The sequence below is a fragment of the Erpetoichthys calabaricus genome, chromosome 7 (genome assembly GCF_900747795.2).
Source record: "Erpetoichthys calabaricus chromosome 7, fErpCal1.3, whole genome shotgun sequence".
Classification (NCBI taxonomy): domain Eukaryota; kingdom Metazoa; phylum Chordata; class Cladistia; order Polypteriformes; family Polypteridae; genus Erpetoichthys; species Erpetoichthys calabaricus.
In genome coordinates, this window is record NC_041400.2 from 7,833,041 (window position 1) to 7,857,452 (window position 24,412).

The 24,412-nt window shown below is 40.9% G+C and overlaps 1 protein-coding gene across 2 annotated transcripts in view; it reads right to left on the reverse strand.

Moving 5' to 3' along the window:
* The window catches only part of fktn (fukutin), a 40,952-nt gene that overhangs the window by 11,080 nt on the left and 5,460 nt on the right, over positions 1-24,412 (reverse strand). For both annotated transcript variants that reach the window (XM_028805052.2, XM_051929808.1), the window contains 5 exons: positions 20,211-20,411; positions 17,200-17,477; positions 8,617-8,749; positions 6,019-6,148; positions 3,042-3,175 (listed from right to left, as the gene is read on the reverse strand). In XM_028805052.2, the coding sequence (XP_028660885.1) occupies positions 3,042-3,175; positions 6,019-6,148; positions 8,617-8,749; positions 17,200-17,477; positions 20,211-20,411 (876 nt within the window). The remainder of the gene's footprint in view (positions 1-3,041; positions 3,176-6,018; positions 6,149-8,616; positions 8,750-17,199; positions 17,478-20,210; positions 20,412-24,412) is intronic.

Below are 24,412 nucleotides of genomic sequence, written 5' to 3' on the forward strand. Positions count from 1 at the left end.
CGTTTCCTCCCACAGTCCAAAGACATGCAGGTTAGGTGCACTGCCGATCTTAAATTGTCCCTAGTGTGTGCTTGGTGTGTGTGTGTGCCCTGCCCGGGGATTTGTTCCTGCCTGGTTCTGCTCCAGCCACATTACAACTGGTAAAAGCAGCATATCATTCTTTTGATTTTCTTACTGTAGTTCATGAAAGAGGCACTTTGAAAAGCTACTGAATAAGGAAAATCCAATGGTAGTATTTGGGGATGGAGTCCCAAATGAAGGGTGAGTACCAAGAATAAGGAGAGAGCAAGTAAAGGAGTCACTGAAGAGAATTAGGCAATAGGACTGGAGGAAATACCAGCATAAGTGTTGAAGAATTTAGGAGAGGAGGGAGCAGATGTGTTGTGGGATTGAATTCAGAAGATCGCTCATCTGGACAATAAGGACAAATACGCTCGAATGCTGTTTATCGTCTTCAGCTCAGCATCATTCCTCAGCAGCTGACGGAAAAGCTGAGCCTGCTGGGACTGAACACCTCCCTCTGTATCTGGATTCTGGACTTCCTGACTGAGAGACCTATGTCAGTCAGGATTGGAAACAACATCTCCAGAACCACCACACTGAGCACTGGAGCACCTCAAGGATGTGTGCTCATTCCATTACTGTTCACACTACTGACTCATGACTGTACAGCAACGTACCACTCTAATCACATCATAAAATTTGCTGATAACACGACTGTGGTGGGTCTCATCAGCAACAACAATGAGTCAGCATACAGAGAGGAGGTGCAGCGGTTAACGGACTGGTGTAAAGCCAATAACCTGCCGCTGAATGTAGACAAAACAAAGGAGATGATTGCTGACTTTAGGAAGACTAAGAGTGACCATCTGCCACTGAACATTGATGGCTCAACTGTGGAGGTCGTCAATAGCACCAAATTCCTGGGTGTCGACCTGGCAGAGAACCTCACCTGGTCCCACAACATCAGCTCTTTAGCCAAGAAAGCCTTCCTGCGTAGGCTGAGGAAAGCCCACATCTTCCACCAGCTATTCTAACAACATTCTACAGAGGAACCATAAAGAGCATCCTGAGCAACTGCATCACTGTCTGGTTTGGAAATTGCACGGTCAGGGATTGCAAAGCAGATAGTGAAGACAGCTGAGAAGATCATCAGTGTCTTTCTTCCCTCCATCATGGACATTTACACCACACGCTGCATCCGCAAAGCCACCAGCGTTTTGAATGACCCAACACACCCCTCACATTCAGTTTACACTCCTACCATTGGGAAAAAGGTACCGAAGCATTCGGGACCTCACCTCCAGAATGTGTAACAGTTTCTTCCCCCAAGCAGTTAGACTCCTGAACATTCATGGACTGGACTGATATCTGATATATGTGTTCTGTCCTGCAGTGCTGCACATGTTTGCACATTTGACTCACATGCACCTTGTTATATATTATGTGTCTTTATGTTATGTGTCGTGGATTCTTCATTGTCCTGTGTTTTATGTAGCACCATGGTCCTGGAGGAACGTTGTTTCGTTTCACTGTATGCTGTACTACTGTATATGGATGAAATGACAATAACTACTCTTGACTTGAGAGAATACCAGAGGAGTGGAAGAACACTGCGATTGTACCCATTTATAAGCAGAAGGGTGATGTTCAGGACTGTGGGGACTACAGAGGGATAAAGCTAATGTCACACACAATGAAAATTTGGGAACGGGTTATAGACAAAAGGCTTAGGAAAGAGACCTGCACGGGGGAGGAACAATTTGGTTTTATGCCAAAGAGAGGAATAACTGATGCAGTCTTTGCATAGACACAGCTACAGAGAAGCATCAAGAAAAACAGAAAGGTGTTCATTGATTTAGAGAAGGCTTATGATAGAGTGCCACATCAAGATGTCTGAAAAGTGTGCAAAGATTGTTCAGGACATGTATGAGGGAGTGAGGACTCGAGTTAAAATCAATGTGGCAACAGATAAGATCCGTGTTACAGGAGGTCTGCACCAGGGATCTTCTTGAAGTCTTTACCTCTTTGAGCCATGTTGAGTCATGGGATAAAAGACCAAGCGCCGCCCCGGCGCAGGCTTATTTCTGATTACATTGTGTTGTGTAGCACTAGAAAAGTGGAAGTGGGAATTTGGAAAAATGGAGAAGGGCTTTGGAAGATAGAAAATTAAAGATAAATAGGAAGAGTGAGAATATATGAGGTTAAATGATGATCAGGATTCAAAATTTAGCCTGCAGGAAGAGCCACTGAAAAGAGTGGGGAAAAGTTTAAATATCAAGGATCAGGGGTAGCACTAGATGGAAAATCAGATGCAGAGATAACCCAAAAAAGTGCAGTGTGGATGGAACAATTAGAAGAAAGTATCAGGAAACAATAAAGAGAAAGGTCAAAGATGAAGTTTTTTTAAGATAGTGGTAAGACCAGCAATAATGTATGGAGCCGAGATAAGGGCTGTAAAGGGAGCTCAGGAGAAGAAGTTAGATGTGGCAGAAATGAGAATGTGGAGATGGATGTGTGTTGAAGTTACAAAAAAGGACAAAATAAGAAACGAGACAATCAAAGGCACAACAAAAGTGGGAGAAAAATCGAAGGAAGTACCAGACAGCAAATTGTTACGAGAAGACAATGAAAATGTGTGCTAAAGAGTGATGGGAATGGAAGCACAGGGGAAGAGAAAGCAAGAGGGGCCAAAGCGCAGGTGGATGGATACAGTAAAAGATTGTGAAGGAAAAGGATGTGTAGGACTGAACTGACTGGAGAAGGTTAATCAAGCATTTCAATCCCACAAAGAAGTGAGTAAAGATGAAGAGGAAGAAGAAGACTGCAGTTCAGTGAATGGCAAAGTCTACATTACCACTAGTAAATACTATTACTAGTAATAGTGGTGTAACTAACACATTTCTATAATAATAAGCGCTTTGAAAAACTGGAAGAACCTAGAAAAGTCTAACTGCTCGCATACAACTTTAAAAATAAATTTAATATAATTTTTTTTTTTTAATTAAGTCAAAATTTAAAAGTGGTACCCGTGTTCATACCTTTCCAAACCTGTGTTTAATTGGCAGGCCTGCCTTTTCAAATGCTGCAATAATGTCCGATCTGTAGTCCTTTATCCATACTCCTAGGTCAACATCCTTACTGTATGGAATAATATTGCACTGTCTAAACCAGCCTGTGAAAAAAGTAAAGAAATGACGAGGAAAAAACGAATTACAGATATGTAGTAAAACCAATGAATGTGATTTCAGGTAAATTTTATAGTAAATTGGTATAAAGTGCATCTTTCAGATTTCATGAAAGCAATATTGTGAAACAGAATCCCAGTTCTAAACATGGCAGGACATATCGACATGGAAAGGCTATATACAGTGCATTCAGAACTTATTCATATTTTTTTTTGTACATTTTGCTATTCTGCCGACTTATACGCAAAATAATACAAATTCATTTTTTCCCCCCTCATCAAGAAAATCTCAATCCCCCAGAGTGACAAAAGTAAATTTTTTTGCAAAACTGAAATATTATATTGACACATGTAATTCAGAGCTGTAGCTCATTAATTGGTGGCAGCATCTCTGGCAGAGATTACATCCTGGGGTCTTCTTGGGTTTGAAGCAACAGGCTTTGCACACCTGGATTTGGGGACTTTTTGCCATTCTTGTCTGCAGATCCTCTCAAACTCTGTCAGGTCTATTTGGTTCAGGTCCGGGCTCTGGCTGGGACTCTCATACTCCCATCATTAAAGGCAGCTTCTGCTTTGTTAGGGGCGTCTCCTCCACAGTCATGACCTTTACTTTACAATGTGACAGTGTTATGATTGAGATGTTCAGTTGGGTTCAAGTTCAGGCTGAGGCTTAGCCACTCAAGGACATTCACAGAGTTGTCCATAAGCCGCTCCTGTACTTATCTTTTCTTTGTAGTTAGGGTCATTGACCTGTCGGAAGGTGACCTTTCAGTCCATTCTGAGGTCCAGAGTGCTCTGCAGTAGGTTTTCATTACAGATATCTCTGCACTTATTTATAAAGTCATAATAAATAATTATATTTAATATTATTATTATAATTAATAATGCACTCCTCATCGGGATACCCAACAAGAGCCTTCAAAAGAGACTGTGGAAGATTGTGGGTTCGCTTCCCGGTTCCTACCCTGTGTGGATAGCGCTTTGAGTACTGAGAAAAGCGCTATATAAATGTAATGCATTATTATTATTATTATTAAAAGCTCCAACAAATTCAAAATAGTGCTGCAAGAATCCTGATGAGGGTGCGGAAATATGAACATATCTCACCAATCCTTCAGTCACTTCATTGGCTCCCTATCCATCTCCATATCGAATACAAACTCTGTTTACTCACCAGTGTATCTATGGAAATGCTCCACAATATCTTAAAGAACTCCTTATATTACAATCCACTACAAGAAACCTCCGTTTTACAAATACCCACCGCCTTCGCCCCCCTGTGACCCAACTTCACACAATGGGTGACCGAGCCTTTGCAGCCGCTGCTCCATGGCTCTGGAATGCCCTACCAGAGAGCCTGAGAACACAGCAGATTGTGGACTGTTTTAAAAAACAGCTAAAGACTTTTCTATTTAGGAAGGCTTATTAACAAGAATGCTATAATTATTGTTGTTTTATCTGTGTTTTTATCTTGCCTTTGTTTAATCTTTTTATGTTGCACTTTGAGATTTACTGCTAATGTAAAGTGCTCCTATAAATAAAATTCATTATTATTATTAAATAATATTGTTAGCACCTCTCTGATCATATTCTTTTGTTGCATCCACCTTGAATTCCAGCATGTTAGTAAAACATGACCTCCCTCTTCTGAACTCATGCTGACTGTTCAGTAAAGCTCCCCTGCTTGTCTTGTGCTGTTCAATCTTTTTCTTAATAATTCCTCCCTTTCATATACCTGTGATGCCCGTTAAGCTTCCTGGCCAATCATTACTTGGATCTGCCCAATCACCCTTTTTACATGATAGGATAATATTTGTCATTTTCTACTCCTTAGGAATGTCCCCAGTGTGCAGCAACTTTCTAAAAACAGAGTTTATGTAAGCACTCACTCACCCAAATGCTCACATTTCACATAATGACTGCTTTAAATTGTAACATTACTGCTAGTCCAGTAAAAACAACACGACAGCGCTTACCAAACACAAAACAAATTATCCTAAATGGTTAAAGGCTGAGCTGAAAAGCAACAATAATCTATATATATAAAATCCCTATGTGCGTCCAGGTGTCCGTGTGTGGGTGTCTTCTGGTGAACTGCGCATGCGCGGGGCACAGTGCTATGCGCGATATTACTGTCAGAGAAAGTTAGAGGCGTTTTACGGAAATACAAGCCAGTATTACTGCGAGAAGAAATTAAAGGTACACAATACAGTGACGCATATTACAGCCACATACAAGCCAGTATTACTGTCAGAGGAGATTAAAGGCATATTACTGACGCGCACACCTGTATTACCGCCAGAGAAAATTAAAGGTATATTACGGACGTACGGACGTACAAGCCAGCGGACGTACAAGAATCCTTCAATAAGGGCGCGCACAGGCATCCTTCAATAAGGGCGCGCACAGGCATCCTTCATTAAGGGCGCGCACAAAAAGGCGAGCCTCAAAAGGACGACCTCAATTGGGCGCAGCGAATAAAGGCGTGCATAAATAAAGATCTGCACCTGTTGCTCTTCACATATTCCAGAGCCATTTGAACTAAATTATCTACGCGTCCTTATTGAATAGAGCCGTACAAGACAGTATTACTGTCACAGAAAATTAAAGACACACAATACACGGCGGCAGCCCACGAAGAACGGTCAGCTCAGCAAGTAAACATCAACAAAACGAAAGGCTGAAAGAAAGAAAAATACGACCAACAAAAAGAATGAGGTCAAAGTTCCTTGCCATTTAATATAGACTGTTCCTACTAATGTTTATGCACTACTGTTCTAGCGCCCGTTATTGTAACGGGCTAAATGACTAGTTACTAATAATTGACTTACCAAGACATGTCCCACTACTAAGCCAGAATCTCACCCCCAGGCTGTTCAGAGTCTCTGCAGCTAAGAGAAGTAAGGCCTTGGCTTTTTTCCTAAACTCCACTGCATCTTGGGAGGTGTCATAAGGGTATTGCTGTTAAAAGAAATAGGAACAACAACAAACTTATTTCTTGCATTGCCCAAAATCACACAAGGAATTCCACAATGGGTTTTAATGGGCCCTGTTTTTTAGCAGCTCCCCAGCCTGGGCTCCCTAAGAACACAAGAAAAAACTCCGAAAAAAGATGGAAGAGCTCTTAGGAAAGGCAATTCAGTGACAGACAGGCTGGGTATGCAATGAGTGTCAAAAAAAGGGGTAAATACAACACACAAAACAGAACAAAAGTGATCCCCTTCAAAGAGCTAGAAGGCCAATCTATCATTGCCATTGAAAAAGCAGATATTCAGTTTTTAATATATGATAAAAAATGAACATTAAATTGACCAATAAGGTACGAGGCCTGCATGTTCAGATACAGTGTATAAGTACTATATGACAAAGACAACTACTAAGCAGCTAGTCACTTTTAATTAAACACATTTCTTTAGAAACAATGAATTATGGGAATACACATACAGTCATGAAAAAGTTTGGGACCCCCTCTTAAATCTTTGGATTTTTGTTTCTCATTAGCTGAACTTTCAAAGTAGCAACTTCCTTTTATATACGACATGCCTTATGGAAATAGTAGTATTTCAGCAGTGACATTAAATTTATTGGATTAACAGAAAATATGCAATATGCATCATAAAATTAGGTGCATAAATGTGGGCACCCCAACAGAGATATCAATACTTAGTTGAGCGTCCTTTTGTAAATCTAACAGCCTCTAGATGCTGTCCTCCTATAGCTTCTGACGAGTGTCCCGATTCTGGATGGAGGTATTGTTGACCATTCTTCATACCAAATCTCTCCAGTTCAGTTCAGTTTGATGGACAGTCTGCTTCAAATCATCCCATAGATTTTCGATGATATTCAAGTCAGGGGACTGTGACGGCCATTCCAGAACATTGTACTTCTCCCTCCGCATGAATGCCTTTGTAGATTTCCAGCTGTGTTTTGGGTCATTGTCTTGTTGGAATATCCAACCCCATAACTTCAACTTTGTGAATGATGCCTGAACATTATCCTGAAGAAGTTGTTGATATTGGGTTGAATTCATCTGACCCTCGACTTTAACAAGGACCCCAGTTCCTGAACTAGCCACACAGCATGATGGGACCTCCACCAAATTTGACAGTAGGTAGCAAGTGTTTTTCTTGGAATGCCGTGTTCTTCGTCTGCCATGCAAAGCACTTTTTGTTATAACCAAATAACTCCATTTTTGTCTCATCAGTCCAAAGCACTTTGTTCCAAAATGAATCTGGCTTGTCTAAATGAGCATTGACATACAACAAGCGGCTCTGTTTGTGGCGTGAGTGCAGAAAGGGCTTCTTTCTCATCACCCTGCCATACAGATGTTCTTTGTGCAAATTGCGCTGAATTGTAGAACAATGTACAGATACACCATCTGCAGCAAAATGTTCTCGTAGCTCTTAGGAGGTGATCTGTGGGTTGTCTGTCACCATTCTCACAATCCTGCACATATGCCGCTCCTGTATTTTTCTTGGCCTGCCAGACCTGCTGGGTTTAACAGCAACTCTGCCTGTGGCCTTCCATTTCCTGATTCCATTCCTTACAGTTACAGAAACTGACAGTTTAAATCTCTGAGATGGCTTTTTGTAGCCTTCCCCTAAACCAGGAGACTCAACAATCTTTGTTTTCAGATCTTTGGAGAGTTGCTTTGATGATCCCATGCTGTCACTCTTCAGAGGAGAGTCAAAGGGAAGGAAGCCCACCTTGTGATTGACCTCCTTAAATACCTTTATATCTCAGGATTGGACACACCTGTCTATGAAGGCTTAACGAGCTCATCACACCAATTTGGTGTTGCAAGTAATCAGCATTGAGCAGTGACAGGCATTCAAATCAGCACAATGACAAGGGGACCCACATTTGTGCACAGCCAGTTTTTCACATTTGATTTAATTTCATACAACTAAATACTGCGTCACTAAAAATTTTTGATCGGAAAACACCGGAGTACTCAGATGTTCCTAGGAAAAGAAAGACAGACCTCTGTTATCTTTTTTCTTGAAAGGAGAGTCAATTATTATGTAGGCTGAGAGGGTTCCCAAACTTTTCCATACGACTGTAGATATTAAGAACAACAGCTAAAGGTTAAAAACGAATTCATTTAACATTTATATTATAATGTATAACACAGAAAAACACTGATGGTATAAAGGTAACAAATATAATGCAAGCCATCATATAACAAAACTGAGCATAGAAAGCAGAATAATCTAAAATGTTAAGGGCCCAAACAATGATTAAATAGTATATTTTGAAATAAACACTTAAATGTCAAAGAGAAATGCCAATTTCTAATTTCAAGGCCAACTAATTCAACCAAATAAACATACAAATGAGCTACTGTACTGTATCTATCAGTGCTCCAATTGTGCAGTGTCTGCCACCTAGTGGTTGAAAAGCCAACTCTCCCCTCTCAACATCAGCACCTGATAAAAAACCCGAGCTTCCTTATATCGGCATTCTAGAAACCTCGCACCGGTCACTTCATCCAAGAAGCGAGAAATATTCTTCGGAATGTGGACCTGCAGTCCATCAAGAGTAGTTAGCAGTAGTTCTGGTCTGAAAAAAAAATAAATAAATAAATAAGGATGACAGGGATTAAATATAAAAGCAACTGCATATCAATTTTTATTATAGGAATATAAGGTCCAATGCCCACACAGTGAAAAAATGGGCAAGAGCCAAATGGTAACATATAATTCACAAATCCACCTCATCCAATTCACACTTACTTCAGCTAGAACCAAACCGTGAGGATTCGATGCAAGACAGGAACCAACCTGCACAGTGTGTCGGTCCATTGCAAGAATCACTCACACATACCAACCATACAGGGCCAAGTTAAAACGGCCAACAAGTAAAATAAATAAATAAATAAAAACTTCCAGAACACTGATATGCTGTAATTAAAGAAAGGCTAATTATAGTGGGCAAATGTTAAAGGGCAGCAGTATACCTCAGACTATAAATAAAACTCAAGGTCACGTCATGTCACTTACAGAAATTCTCAGATGATTCTGCACTTCTGGGGTGTATTGATAAGAGCGACGAGACAGAGGAGAGGAGTCAGGGGAGAACTTTGCTTTTGCTGATCTTTACATCAGCAAAGCCATGGAACTGCTTATTGACATTCACCACACCAAAGAGCCTCTGTGTCCGGTCTCTATTCAGAGAGTGCATGTTGAGGTGGTGCACTTCTACAAGTACTTGTACATCAAGGACAGGCTGGACTGGTCTCCAAAACTCAAGGTCATGTCACTAGCAGAAATTCTCAGATGATTCTCCATGTATGAGGTGCATCGATAAGGGTGACGAGACAGAGGAGAGGAGTCAGGTGGAGAACTTTGATTCTTGGTGAAGAAAATTATTATCTGCACCTTAACATCAGCAAAAGTAAGGAACTGCTTATTGACTTTCACCGCAACAACCAGCCTCTATGTCTGGTCACTATTTAAGGAGTGGATGTAGAGGTGTTGCATTTCTATAAGTACTTGGGGGTCCACATCAATGACAGGGTGAACTGGTGTTAACGCGGAGGAACTATAGATGAAACGGCAGAGCAGGCTCTTTTGTCTTAGGAGACTGTGCTAATTAAATATGGTGACATCCTTCACATATCTTCTACAACTCTGTGATGGCCTGTAACATCACTTCAGGGGAGGCCCACAGAACCAAGGAGATGGTTCAAAGGGGCAGGTTCAGTTACGGCACTCACTCGGAACCCCCTGGAGGTGGTGGCAAAGGACAAAATGAAAACAAAACTGAGTGCCATTTTGAACAATGCTGCACAACTTCCCTCTGACTCACTTACACTGAGGACTTTCAGGCAACAAATGGATCAGTAGAAGTGTGTGTGAAGAGGCACGACTGGTGCCGCTTTACACCAGCAGCAATGCGACCTCACTGTGGCTGTGACTGCCAAGTCAGCTTTATTTTATTTTTTTTAGTCATTCTTGTGTGTGATCAGACCATAGTGTGCATTTATTTATTTATTTATTTTTAGCTTCTGTAAAAAGTGACACTTTCCCCAGGGTACAAATAAACAGCACAATAAACAGATCCACTCAAAAAAAAAAAACACACAACCAGGGACTGTAATTATAAATACATTCCTATTTAAAATTGTGCTCCTGTTGCTGCCACCTGCTGGACACTTTCTAGAAAAACCGCAAGACTGATATCAAACTGTCTTTAAACAGCACACTGTAGACAACAAACCCCCTGTTGATGTCTGGACTTCTAGAATCAACGGCAATTTTTTAATTAGTCCAAGTGTTACAGAATTAGGCAGTGTGGTGTAGTGGTTAAGGCTTTTGGACATTGGAGATGTGGGTTAAACTATATTACTGACACTCTGACGACAAGCAAGTCACTTCACCCACCTGTGCTCCAATTGGAAAAACAAAATAAATGTATCCAAATGTATCTCAAATGTTGTATGTTGCCTTGGATAAAAACATCAGCCAAATATTAATATAAAGAGGAGGCAAAATATGTGTGTTGGGTCAACAAGTAGTGTGAGTGGCCAGTTCTTTTTAATGTGATGGGACACTTCACACTGGTTGTCCCATTCACAGTACTTGGTATATCTGAGCTGCGGTGCCACTACTTTTAGTCCACCATGGAAGTTCCACGTGTAGTTGTACTGTATATGTATACGTACAATATGGGAGGAAATCACAAAAATAAGCGATTGCAATAAAATGGAGGAAAATTTAAAGGTGATTTTGTGATCATCAGGCCAAAATCCCAAATTTACACTCAAAAGTATTCAGAAAGCAAAATCCTTGTTGTGCGGTGTTATCAGAGGCATTGAGTCGGGCAGAGATCAACAAGACTGTGTTAAAGATAACCAATTCCGGCAGATTTTTAAAAGCCGTTCATTACCTTAAACGGCCTTACTTTGGTCAAATTTTTTTTCCTTCAAATCCATGTGTGTGATAAAAAATAATGAGAGTTTCTCAAAAGCATTTGCTACATTTTCTCCAGCCCAATCAAACTTAACAGGAAATGTCGACAACTTTTTAATAGTTGACCTAAAATTCCCAGATTGCTACTGCAGCACTGCAGAATGACTGATATCCAAGCACAGGTGCATATGGCCCTCAAAATGTCATCATGAGATAGCAGAGAGTTGTAGCAGTATTATCAAGTGTACCAAATATGGTGGTATTCTTACTTACATTTCCGACCAACACGTAGCATTTCACCACTCTCCAGTGCTATAATTAAAAAGAATGCATGAAAATACATAATGGGCTCTTTAAATGAGGAGCTACTATTGAAGTTCTTGAAATTGAGAAACAGTATATAAATTTTGTTTTAAATTATGCTACTTATGCCCCACAGTTTGAGAACCGCTGCTCTAAAGCACCACATCCACCAAACACAATACTATTCCTCCTTCTCTCCTCCTAGCAGGTTAATCACACTCCCTCCCAACTCAGGTTCATGCTTGCTGGGTCTCCACCAGTCCTTTATATAGTCCTTGACCCGGAAGTGCTCCTGTCCTTCCGTCCATGTGATTCATCAGCACTTTCGGGCTGAAGAAAATACAAATCTCCATCTGACCCGGAAGTACTTCTGTTCTTTCGTCCCCATGACTTCGGAGTTCTTCTGGGCTATTTGGGAAACAAAAATCCCCGCATCCCCCTGCAGCATCACATGGCAGCACTCACGGTACCCAGCAGGGCTGTGAAGCCAAACTCCATCTCCCATGGTGCCTCTAAGCTGCAGGGAATGTGAATAAAAGTGAAGAGACTTTCCGAAGGCATCGTACATAGACGTTATTATTATTCGAGAGTGGATGTGAAAGCGACTTAAATTAGGAGGCTCACATTCACAGGCACTGAGGTCAAGAATGACAATCTAAAATAGGAGGAGTCTCGTCTGGTGGCTTGACCAATAATCTGGTGCTCAATACCACCAAGACAGCGGAAATGCTCATCGACTTTCGCAAACAGCAGTGACGACCTCTCCCACTAGAAATGAACGATTCTGCAGTCAATATGGTGGAATTCTTCAAATTTTTGGGTGCATCTATCACACACACACACTCTCAGGTTGGGACATTAACACCACTCCATCACTAAGGCGGCTTTTTTTGCCAACTAAATAAATTCAATATATTTCCCAGCCAATCCTAGCACACTTTTACCAAGCCATAAGTGTAAATCAGATTCTCCATTGTTGTCTGGTTTGGTTCGGCAATGGCACACTCCAAAAAAAAATTAATGACAGTGTGTTGTGAGGTCTGCAGAGAAATTAATCGGCTTTGCTCTTCCATCTGTTGCAGACCCATAGACATCCCGTGTCACTAACCGTGTCAAAAGGATCACCAAGGACTCAGCCCACCCAGCCCATCACTTGTTCCAAAAACTCCCCTGTGGTAAACGCTTCACATCAATTCAAACGAAAACTAAAAAGGACACCTCAACAGTTTCTTTCCCAGAGCCATAGGCCTCTTAAACAAATAACTGTCTTCTTTGTATATTCTTGTGTTCTATCATATACTGTATGAAGGTGTGTGTATCTTCAGTAAATGTACATACAGTGGAACCTTGGATTGCGAGTAACTTGGTTTGCGAGTGTTTTGCAAGATGAGCCAAAATTTTTAATTAAATATTGACTTGATAAACGAGCGAGGTCTTGCAATATGAGTAGTACATATACGCTTTGTCTGCAGAGCGTCACGTGATCACAACTGAGCTGATGGTTCTTCTCTCTCTTGCTGCGGGATCATCTCCCATTCTCGGGCTCAGTCAGCGTGCCTCACTCATATAGTCAACATCCATACAAGCGTATACAGTTTACTATAGCATTGTGACCACGTGTGTGTGCGCCGTGACGTGCGAGTATTGCACCCCAAAACACAAAGCTGAGTCTCGATACTTTAGTGACAGCAGCTTTATTCAGCTTGAAACAGGAACAGCACGGTTATTTATTGTAGCAGGATCTGCCGTACTCCTATACACAGACACAGCAATCAGGTAAGGTCATGACCAGGTTAGTGGCCAAGTAGTACTGTGCCCTGCGCATTTATAATGCTCCTTGTATCACCCATCAACGGCAGGCTCTTACAGCATGTCTGCGATCTTTTCGGATTCGCTTTTATGGCGAACTGCTACGGCACTGGGAGTCTGTAGTTGCTTCGGGATCCTCTACCACGTGTCGTCTCGTTGGGTGGCATCCCACAAGAGTTTAGAAACTCACTCATACCAGCCATGATTCTTTTCAAAAGGTAAAGTGCAGGTTAATTTGTTTTATGTATTTTTACTTTATATTTTGTATTAATCATTTTTATATGAATAGTTTTGGGTTGTGGAAAGAATCATCTGAGTTTCTATTATTTTTGAGAGAGAGAGAAATATGGAGAGATACTTTATTAATCCCAAGGGGAAATTCACATACTCAAGCAGCAGCATACTGATTAAAAACAATATTAAAGAGTGATAAAAATGCAGGTGTAATAACTTTGTATAATGTTAATGTTTACCCCCCTGGGTGGTATTGAAGAGCTGTCCGCTCTAACTGTGCGAAACCCGGGTAGCTCCACGTCAGCATCTGGGATGCTAGTCATTAGCCACGTTTCACAAAAAACACAACAAACTGCACTCTCTGTAGTTCCTGACATTTTTCACCAGCGCAGTCAGTTCGTCAATCTTATTTGGTAGTGAGTTCACATTTTCCAGGATCACAGAAGGCACCGAAGGCTTATATAGCCACTTTCTCGCTAGATGCTTAGCCTTTAGTTTAGTACCGGCTCTGCTGTCATGATACCGCCTTCTTACCTCGTCGGGTAAACAGGGAACCACACCAGCACGGGCCCTTGTTCTTAGCGCTTGAAGTTGACTACCTGAATAGACGAGTCTCGCTCGGTGTGTAAAAATCCATGTCCAAGTAGTAAAAAGTGTCCAGGGAACGAGTCCACATAAAAGAAAGTGGTAGGAGTGATCAGAGAAATAGAGAAAAAGGTAGAAAAATAAAGTCGTACACGGAGCTGCTGGAAAGACTGCCACTTGCGGCGGCGCCTGAGTCATATATTCGCTTTGATAAATGAGTACGTTTCCGGAATGAATTATGCGCGCAAACCGAGGTTCCACTGTATAAGTGTATACACTTTACATACTCTCGTCATCATTTGCAGATCTCCTTTATAACTGCACTAGTGCTGAGGTGTCACCTGTTGCACAGATGCACTCGGATCCTAATCCGGGTGGGTTCATCGTGTGGTGGGTATGGCAACACGCTGTAATCTGTGCATGCTCCCAATTTAATCTACAACTTTGTATTATCATTTTTCTCTTTTTTTTTTTTTTGTTTTAAATTATGCTACTTTTGTTATTCACAGCAAGATATTCATAATATTGACTCTCCTCCTACCTTTAATTCTCGCCTTAAAACACATCATTTTAAGCTGGCTTATTCTGTTTGATAAACATTTTAGCCGATAAATTTAAATTCAATTTTATTATTGCATTTATTCAGGTTTTATTGTACTGTAATATTCTATTCATTTTATATTGGGACTGTTATTAATGTGTTCTGTGAGGTGTCCCTGTGTGCCTTGAAAGGCACCTATAAATAAATTATTATTCATATGTGACATTGTGTTATGTTTTACACAGCTCCAAATCTACCAAGTCAAATTCCTGTACATCAAGTACTGGTGAATAAAAGTGATTCTGATTACGATTTCAGTTTCTGAACGCTGATGTTTGATGGCCGTAGACTGCAATCTTGAGACTCTTGAATCTTGAAGACAAGTCCGTCAAAGAGTCATACATGACCTGATAGATCATATCTTTGTTTTGAAGAAAGGGCCTAGACAACATTATGTCTGTACCCCCTGTAGAAATGAAAGTCAGTCAGTCAGTCATTGTCCAACCCGCTATATCCTAACTACAGGGTCATGGGGGTCTGCTGGAGCCAATCTCAGCCAGCACAGGGCGCAAGGCAGAAACAAATCCCGGGCAGGGTGCCAGCCCACCGCAGGGCAAACACACACCCACCAAGCACACACTGGGGACAATTTAGGATCGCCAATGCACCTAACCTGCATGTCTTTGGACTGTGGGAGGAGAACATGCAAACTACACGCAGGGAAGACCCGGGAAGTGAACCCAGGGCTCCTTACTGCGAGGCAGCAGCGCTACCACTGCGCCACCCAGAAATGAAAGTCTCAAGTTTTATAATGTTTTAAATAAAAAACACATTCCATGCATTTTGGAAATATCAAATTCTTTTCAGACTGAACAGCTATAAACACATTTCTTTGGGGAAGAGATCACTAGATAGGCACAGATCACACAAAATTCCTCTTACAAATTTCCTTTGTCAGTATACTCTATGAATTAAACTTCCTTTGTTTCATTCTGAATATTTTTCATGTTTAGTTTTCTTTAAGTCCGTTTTTCTTTTACATTCCTTGTTGTGCTTTGCTTTCAAGGGCCCTGACTGTTGTCCATGTTGCCTCTGCTCTACGGTTGCAACTAACACCATCTTAATTATGAACTAGATGCGGTATGTCTACTAGGACTAGGTGTTTAAATCCCTTTGTAATCAGGACAGCATTGATTTCTTAGGTAGGACTGGAGGTGCCCTCATGGATTTTCACATGGCAGTGTTACTGCCTCCAGTACGACACATCATCAGTTGTATAGCCCGGGGTCATTGAGCGTTTCGGCCTTTTATCACAATACACCCTCGCCCGAGGACGGCCCACCACAGGCTGATCAGACCTGGGTGTGTGCCGCATTGGAGGCTCCAAGAGCAGCCCATACGGTCTCATTCCACTTCAGCCAGAACCAATGGCTGCTTCTTATGGCGGTATCTGCCAGCTCCTTTATGCATAGTAAACTGTCTTCAAGTCTTTACATAAAGTATAAAAACTCTCAAAATTAAAACAAATCAACTTTTACCCATTCCACAGTTATTATTTTAGTGTTTCACATTTAAACGTCTTCAACTCGTAAAATAAAATAAACCACCAATGACACCGTTTAACTTTTTATGAAGGATGTTCTCACTGGTCTCATACAGGTGGATTCAGAAACTGCAGCCTAATGTGGCATTTTGTTTCATGCACTTAAATTTTTAACCACTCTCTTTGTTTAGTATCACTACTACATTATGCCAACGGTATTTTCCAATATTTAACAAAACAAATCTATGGTAGTGGGGCGGCACGGTGGCGCAGTGGGTAGCGCTGCTGCCTCGCAGTTAGGAGACCTGGGTTCGCTTCCCGGATCCTCCCTGCGTGGAGTTTGCATGTTCTCCCCGTGTCTGTGTGGGTTTCCTCTGGGCGCTCTGGTTTCCTCCCACGGTCCAAACACATGCAGGTTAGGTGGACTGGTGACTCTAAATTGGCCCTAGCGTGTGCTTGGTGTGTGGGTGTGTTTGTGTGTGTCCTGCAGTGGGTTGGCACCCTGCCCAGGATTGGTTCCCTGCCTTGTGCCCTGTGTTGGCTGGGATTGGCTCCAGCTGACCCCCGTGACCCTGTGTTCGGATTCAGCGGGTTGGAAAATGGATGGATGGATGGATCCATGGTAGCGTTGCAGGATACAGATGTTTATAAGATTCCATTTTTACTTCCTATACTCGGTCAATTTTATAAACAAGATGGCTTCCAACAAAATGAATGTCTCACCTAAAGTACACAGAGACCTGACCTAAATACTGAGAATTAACTGTAACTGATCTCGGAGGGTAAGGATCTGCACTGGTATCCAGAAGGTTGCAGGTTCGAATCCCCATCACTGCCAAAAGAGATCCTACTCTGCTGGGCCCTTGAGCAATGCCCTTAAACTGCATTTGCACCAGGGGTACTGTACAATGGCTGACCTTGTGCTCTGACTCCAAGAGGTATGCGAAAACTAACAAATTCCTAATACAAGAAATTGCATAAGGCGAAATAATGAACAAAAACAAAAAAAACTTAACAGATAACAGAGCACCTATTTTAGTTCTGGTGTGACAGAAAATTGCAGTACCTGCAAAAAATCACCTACCTATCATATGCTCCCGCATAGCGACCAAAGTCTAGTTTTCGGAAAGGAACAAACTTTTTGTCCATGTCTGATTTTAGTCGTAGGGGCCCATGCCAAAGATAATTGCCACTTCTTTCATAAAACACTACTAGGTGGACGGCGAAAGACTGTAGCCTGAACAGAAAGTGCAGAGGAATCTCCATCCCAGATAAGTCATCCATGCCGGCAAGACGAGGATCTTTTCCTCGGAGTTCAAGCAGCTCAAACCCATATTCTCCAGCTGAGTGAGCCAGGGCACTCTGAAAATAAATGCAAGAAGTTGAACAAATCATGCTGCATTTTCTATCCAGATCTAATTATGCAACTGCTCAACTGACAACCGTCTCCCCGCCATTTTGGAATGCAGGGCAGGTGCTACCATCTATCGGCAACAAAAAGTGAATTCTCTATGTGCAGGGCAGGTGCTGTGAATTCTCTATGTAATAAACTAAAGTTATAGCGTAATGAAAATTGCACAATTAGATCCGGACCACCCTATAAAGTACCGTATATACTCGGGTCTTGAAACCCGAAAAAAAAATCGATCATAAAATCGACTTATACACCCGTTCAAAAATGCAACACTTAAATTTCACACCAGTTTCTCAGACGTATCGAATTTTGTTGTAGCAGTGCAGTTACCAATTTCTGTTGCCACTTCAACGACGTTTAATTTAAAACCAGTTTCTTATTTTCTTCTGATCGAACGCTTCATCGTAGACAAGGGATGCTCTTACGAAAAAGGGGTACGAGAGTGCGAGATACCAAAAACACAAATCAGTGCAAACGTCACCTCGGAATAGTTCAGGTATTACCGTGTGGTCACGTAGGCACAGTACATAGAGATAAAATCGGCTGTGTGCTCCGTGGTTACTCTCTCAGGTGGGCATCAGTAGATCATTATCTCTTGGACCAATAGTAGGAGTTTTCTGCATTAGACTTATACAACCGACATTATAAAATACCAGAAATTGCACAGTAAAATCAGACCCCGACTTATACGCCCGTTCAAAAATGCGACACATTTTTTTTTCATCTTCTTGTCTCCTCCAATCACGTATCAGTTTCTCAGACGCATTGAATTTTGTTGCAGCGGTGCAGTTACCAATTTCTTTCGCCACTTCCACAACTTTTAATTTAAAACCAGCTTCAAATTTTCTTCTGATCGAACGCTCCATCGTGGATAAGGGATGCTCTTACGATAAAGGGGTACAAGGGTGTGTGATACAAAAAACACAAAACAGTGCAAACGTTGCTTCGGAAGAGTTCGGGTATCACCGTGTGGTCACGTAGGCACAGTAGAGAGAGGTTAGGAGCACATGCTGATACAGCGCATTGCCGCACCCACATAGAAAATAAAGGCCGTGTGCTCCATGGTTCCTCTCTCAGGTGGGCGTTAACAGATCATTATCTCTTGGACCAATAGCGGGAGTTTTCCACATTCGACTTTATAAAATACCACAAATTATACGGTAAAATCAAGTCCCGACTTATCCGTGGGAGAACTTATCTGCGAGTATATACGGTAAGCCTTGGAGGTACTGTATATAGCGCATAGAAAAGAAAAAGAAAAAAAAAACAAATTTAAAGCGTATGAAAAGGTAATCTGGTAATTAGGTATCGACAAATCTAATCTTAACCCGTTCGGCCCTGGATTTTCTGTTTTTAAGGGAAAAATTATTCTACCTTTGGGGTGTCTAGGAAGCTCAAAAATGAAAAAAAAAAAAAAAAGATCACTATTATTATACAATAATGCCAAATACTTCAATCTTCTTGAGGAAATAAAATTAGGGTTAGGGTTAGGGAGCTTCTTACTATGTGGTGCACACAGTCCGGAAGCGTCCATTTTCACTTCTGTTTTTCGTGGACTGTATGCCAGTCTCTCCAGTCCGCGCTAATAGTAGCACGCCCGGTTCCAACGGCTGTAAACGTACCTGTGCTTTACAAAAATGGCTGCGTCCATTTTCACTTCTGTTTTTCGTGGACTGTATGCCAGTCTCTCCAGTCCGCGCTAATAGTAGCACGCCCGGTTCCAACGGCTGTAAACGTACCTGTGCTTTACAAAAATGGCTGCATATTTACTAGTAATAGGATGTCAGGGCTGATAGGGTTAAATTGTTATTGATGTCAAAACAACTTTTGCAATCTGGGCACCACATTAAAAAAAATATCAGTATTTGAAAAGAAGGGTGGCACAGTGGTTAGCTCTGCGGCATCATGGATCCAGTGCAGGTGCAGGTGTGCAAATTCTTCCCTCGATGAGTGTGGGTGTGTGTGTGTGTGTGGGTCCTGTCATGAACTGGCTTCCAATCAAGGAAGGATTACTTACTGAAAGGACGAGAATTTCAGCAGGTATCACTCCCTCTGCCCAAAGAAATCTCACTACAAACACGTTGCCCAACAATGGAGCAATCCCGTAACAGAGTTTATTTGACATTGGCTTCAATAAGACTAATGGCAGAGCGCAACACTGTGCATGTTCAAACTACCCACTAGCCATCGGGAAAGCGCTGTATTGCGTCAACTACTATCCATTGCGGTTACCACATAATTTTCAAATTGCCTTTCCTTTCTGATTTACCCTCAAACACAAAAAACTTAATTACTTGAACATGCCCACTCAAAGCCAGACACCAAATCTCTCTTTAAAACAATTAAGTGTGACAGAAAAACAAAAATGTACCCTTGTGTGGATTTTTGAGTACTTTGGACGTCCCTGTCCTGTGCAGCCAAAACATTCTGTACCATATGTACTAAGCCCGTTATCAATGGAACGATGGGATAACAACAATTAACACTTTTTATTTTATTCTCAATACGAAATCTATAGACAAGAAGTCCTTTTTAGGAATAGATGTAACGCCAAAGACATTTAATCAGTTTCACTATTTTGGGACGTTTACTTATACAACAGATATACTGTAGGCGTGTTGAACAATTTTACTATTCAAATGATTTTTATGCAATATGCTCAAACTTTACGTTTGACTTACATCATATTTCCAAAGTTTAGCAAAAAGTGCAAATGTGATGAATTTCCTTTCTGTGCATAGCAACTTGCAGCTTTGTTCTTTTGGGTCGCTTTCCTTAAGCAGCAGAGAATCGGACGTCAACAACCTCAGGATTACAGGATCAATCAGGTATACGGGTAAATGATGTCTGGCCACCAAGTCCAGGAATTTCTTGACAACATTCTGATAAAAAGAAAATTGGGAATTATAAGAAATACAAATAAAACAGACAATAAAAAACGCAGTAAAATTTTAACCCTACATTTCAGTATGAAGACGCTCTGTCAAAAACTTCATTAAAAATAACTGCCAAGGTTACAGTGAACACTTCCTTATTTGAACAGAAAATGGAAAGAGATATACAGGAAAGATTGCGTTTATTTAGGAACAAAATCCAGCTCCTGGGAATCATAATAATTACCAGAACTTCCATTTTCTAAATTAAGAAATTAAAGAAAAACATTTTTTACATATACATTTGTAAAAAAAAATGTACATAATTTGCAAAAAATTAAAAAATGAAGAGTACAAATTATAAAATATTACTTTAAGCAGATGTATGTAATGTCTGCAATGGTTTGGCACCCCATCCAGAATGCAACCAGGGACCCACAACTAAATCACTGTTAAATCCTGATGCTCTGTATATTCAATTAATTATCATTATCATTCATGGTGGCTCCAAAATCCCTACTTTCTCTTCTGTTCTTTTTCCGGTTTTCTGTGGTGGCGATCTGCGCCTCCACCAACTGATCAAAGCATTACATCAATGATGTAAAGGCCAGAAGTCCACGTGACCGTCGTCATCATCAAGTCCTTCCATGAGAACCCTGAATACAATGAGGACTGATTAAGGTCATTGATGTTAGGTAAAATGCCTAGAGGGGGCTGGGTGGTCTCATGGCCCCCTGCAGATTTTATTTTTTTCTCCAGCCGTCTGGAGTTTTTTTTGTTTTTTTCTGTCCTCCCTGGCCTTCGGACCTTACTTTTATTCTATGTTAATTAGTGTTCCCTAATCTCTTATATATATATATTTCTCTTCTGGTTCGACCTGCTTCAACTTCAAAACCGGTCCCGCCCACACACAGCTGACACGGCATTTCTCAATTCCTATTCGTCGTCTTCCATGTCATGCACTATACTTGCCTGCTGAGCCTAATACATCCAACAAGTACTCGAGATGCTGCCACAACGGTAAAGTAGCTTTACCACCTTTGCGGGAGCCACCTGTGTCTTTGCAACAGCTTCTTACACAGCAAACATCAGAAGCTAAAAATGATCGTGAACACATTCGAGAATACAACTCTTCTCTAGCGTTTGCTTCCATGGGTGCACAGATAACTCAACCTCCTGGCCACTGACCATACTATTTTAAAATACACGGGCAAATTTATCACCAAATCTCTCCACTATACGCTAACACTTCTACCTCTCCAGGATATGGACAGTTGTATGTTTTTGACACAGCGCAAACTACTGAAGTACACTTACAAAATAAAGCAAACTCTGCATGCAGCGAAGATTTACTTCTCCAGCTAGATTCCATGCTCAGAATCATCAACCCCTTCGCTAAATCATACAAACACATGCATGAAATCGCTCAGTCCAATCCAACAGCATCTGTACGAATGGTTTAATGAAAACCCTAGGCAGGATTTACAACGATACAATGCCACGACATGTCACACCAATGTTGCAGCGATTTTCGTCGGAGAAGATGGCGAAATGCCTGCTGAAAGGAACATTTGCATCTATCCCATAGGCAACTCCTGTAAACAGATTTCCACGCTCAACATGAGTTGCGATCCTATGGTTTACTCACTTTTATTCCCTTACGGAGACATTGGCTGGCACAAAGATTTACAACATGTTCCCGATAAAAGAACCGGCAAGCGAATAAGGCTTACTCAATGCCAATTTTATGCGTACAGATTAGCAATGAGGAATACATTTAGTATTTTGCACTCCAGCAGCAAACTATTCCAACAGTACGTTGTAGATGCGTATGTTAAAACAGAGAGTGCGCGTCTCAACTATCTCAGATTACATCAACAAGATCTGTGCATGGAACTGTTAGACACACTGCAAGCAAACGCTGAAAACAACAACATACGTGTAGGCAAAATGATAATATTACCGTCCACATTTCCAGGAAGTCCAAGATACATGCAACAAAACTATCAGGATGCCATGGCCATAGTACGTAAATTCAGAAAGCCAGATTTATTTATCACTTTCACATGTAATCCTGCTTGGCCGGAAATTCTACATGCACACTGCGTCTTTCAAGAAGTATTTATTTCTTCTTGATTTCTGATGCTACGGCGGGCGTCGGCTAGTTTTAATTATTTATTTTGTCTTTTTTCTCTTTCTTCATCATGTAAAGCACTGTTGTGATGAGGGGAGGGCTGAAAACAGACTAAATACAAATCAGCTGCAGGCTTGTTCCTGCTGTGCTGTGTGTTCTGCATGTCACGCTGTGCGACGATCATTTAAAAGCCTGTACAGCAGCTGTCTTTTTGTCTCACTTCCTTGTCTCGTGGGATGTTAAATTGTCTCGAAGAAATTGTTGTTAAGTAGGGCGTGACGTGCAAGTAGTCTTGCAGGGCTTCAAAGTGTCTCTCCGAGATGATCACGTCTCGACCCAAAATTTTTTTATACGAGATATAGATATATATATATATATATATATATATATATATATATATATATATATATATATATATATATATATATATATATATATATATATATATAGAGAGAGAGAGAGAGAGAGAGAGAGAGAGAGAGAGAGAGATAGATTTTATATATTATATATAAAATCTCTCATCTATCTATATTAAATATTATATATACAGTATATACCAGTAACGGCACACTACATGATAACGTGCAGTGAATACACTTGACTTGAGCATTCATAGTATTCATCCTCTTTCTCTGTACGTTTACCATTCATTTGCTCAGAGGTTGATGTGCTAGCTGCTTCCTGAGCAGCACTTCTTTACTTCATCCTAGCGGCCCGATGCTTTTCTTCTTTTGTCACCATCTTTTCGCGTTAAAACTATTAAGTTAGTTTTTTTGTTGCAATTACTTAGTACGTTTTCTTTAACCTTTCACTTAATCTGGCACTTAAATCTTCAATCTGCCTCAAGAATGATTAGCGAAGGTGGTAGGGAATGAGAACGGCACCCGTACGCATGCGCCACACAGTTGCCCTGCTGCGCGCTGCCAAGAGTTGATTCTACAATAAAATAAAATAAAAAGAGTAATAAAATCATCACCCCGAAAGCGGATAGTAGACATCACATAGTATATGTGTACCAAATTTCAAGTTAATAGGTGAAACGGTTTTGCGAGCTACAAGTGATTTAAAATCCTGGACAAACGAACAGCCATGGTAGCGTATTATAGAAGAAGATATATATATTAAAAAATCCTGCAACGAGACTTTATGGAAGATTTGGACATGAGATTTATTTCAAGTCCTGCCCTCCTCTCAACCAAATTTAACCACGCCCACAGTCCTCTCACCTCTCATTGGTGTGAATGCTTTTGACAGACACAGTTTCTGCTCTCTCAGTTCTTATAAATTTTAATGTTTTCCTCACTTTAAGTTCCCAATAAAAAAAGACATATAATGTCCACATCTTATTGAAGAATTTCATCCCAAAGGGTTATCAACAAAAAAAATGATTACACAGGCATTCCTAGCACTGGGAAACTATGAAGTCACACAAATTAATGCCAAAAATGTCAATCGGTTACACGGCAAATTGGTTAAATGCGTATCAGTAGACTATGCCGAAACAGGTTTGTGGTGATCGTGCAGAACATAAAAACATCAACTGACAATATCCTGTAGAATATCTACAACCATTAACACGGTCTGGTAATCCACCACGCGAATAACTGTAGAAAGAAGGATGCATCCAAGAAAAGTAATGTATGTACATCTTCCGCGGATAATATTACAACAAAGGAGTTCTTGATATGTTATTCATATTATTTCTGAACTGCCTTCCATCAATACAGGGTTGTAGCAAGCAAGAAGCGATCTGAACAGCTGACAGAATCTAACAATGCATGGTGGTGACAATAAGTATAGCTTTAGGATGTGGAAGGAAAAGGGAGCACCTAGACTCATGCGGGTGTCAAACTTCAGGGGCCTCATGTATAACGCC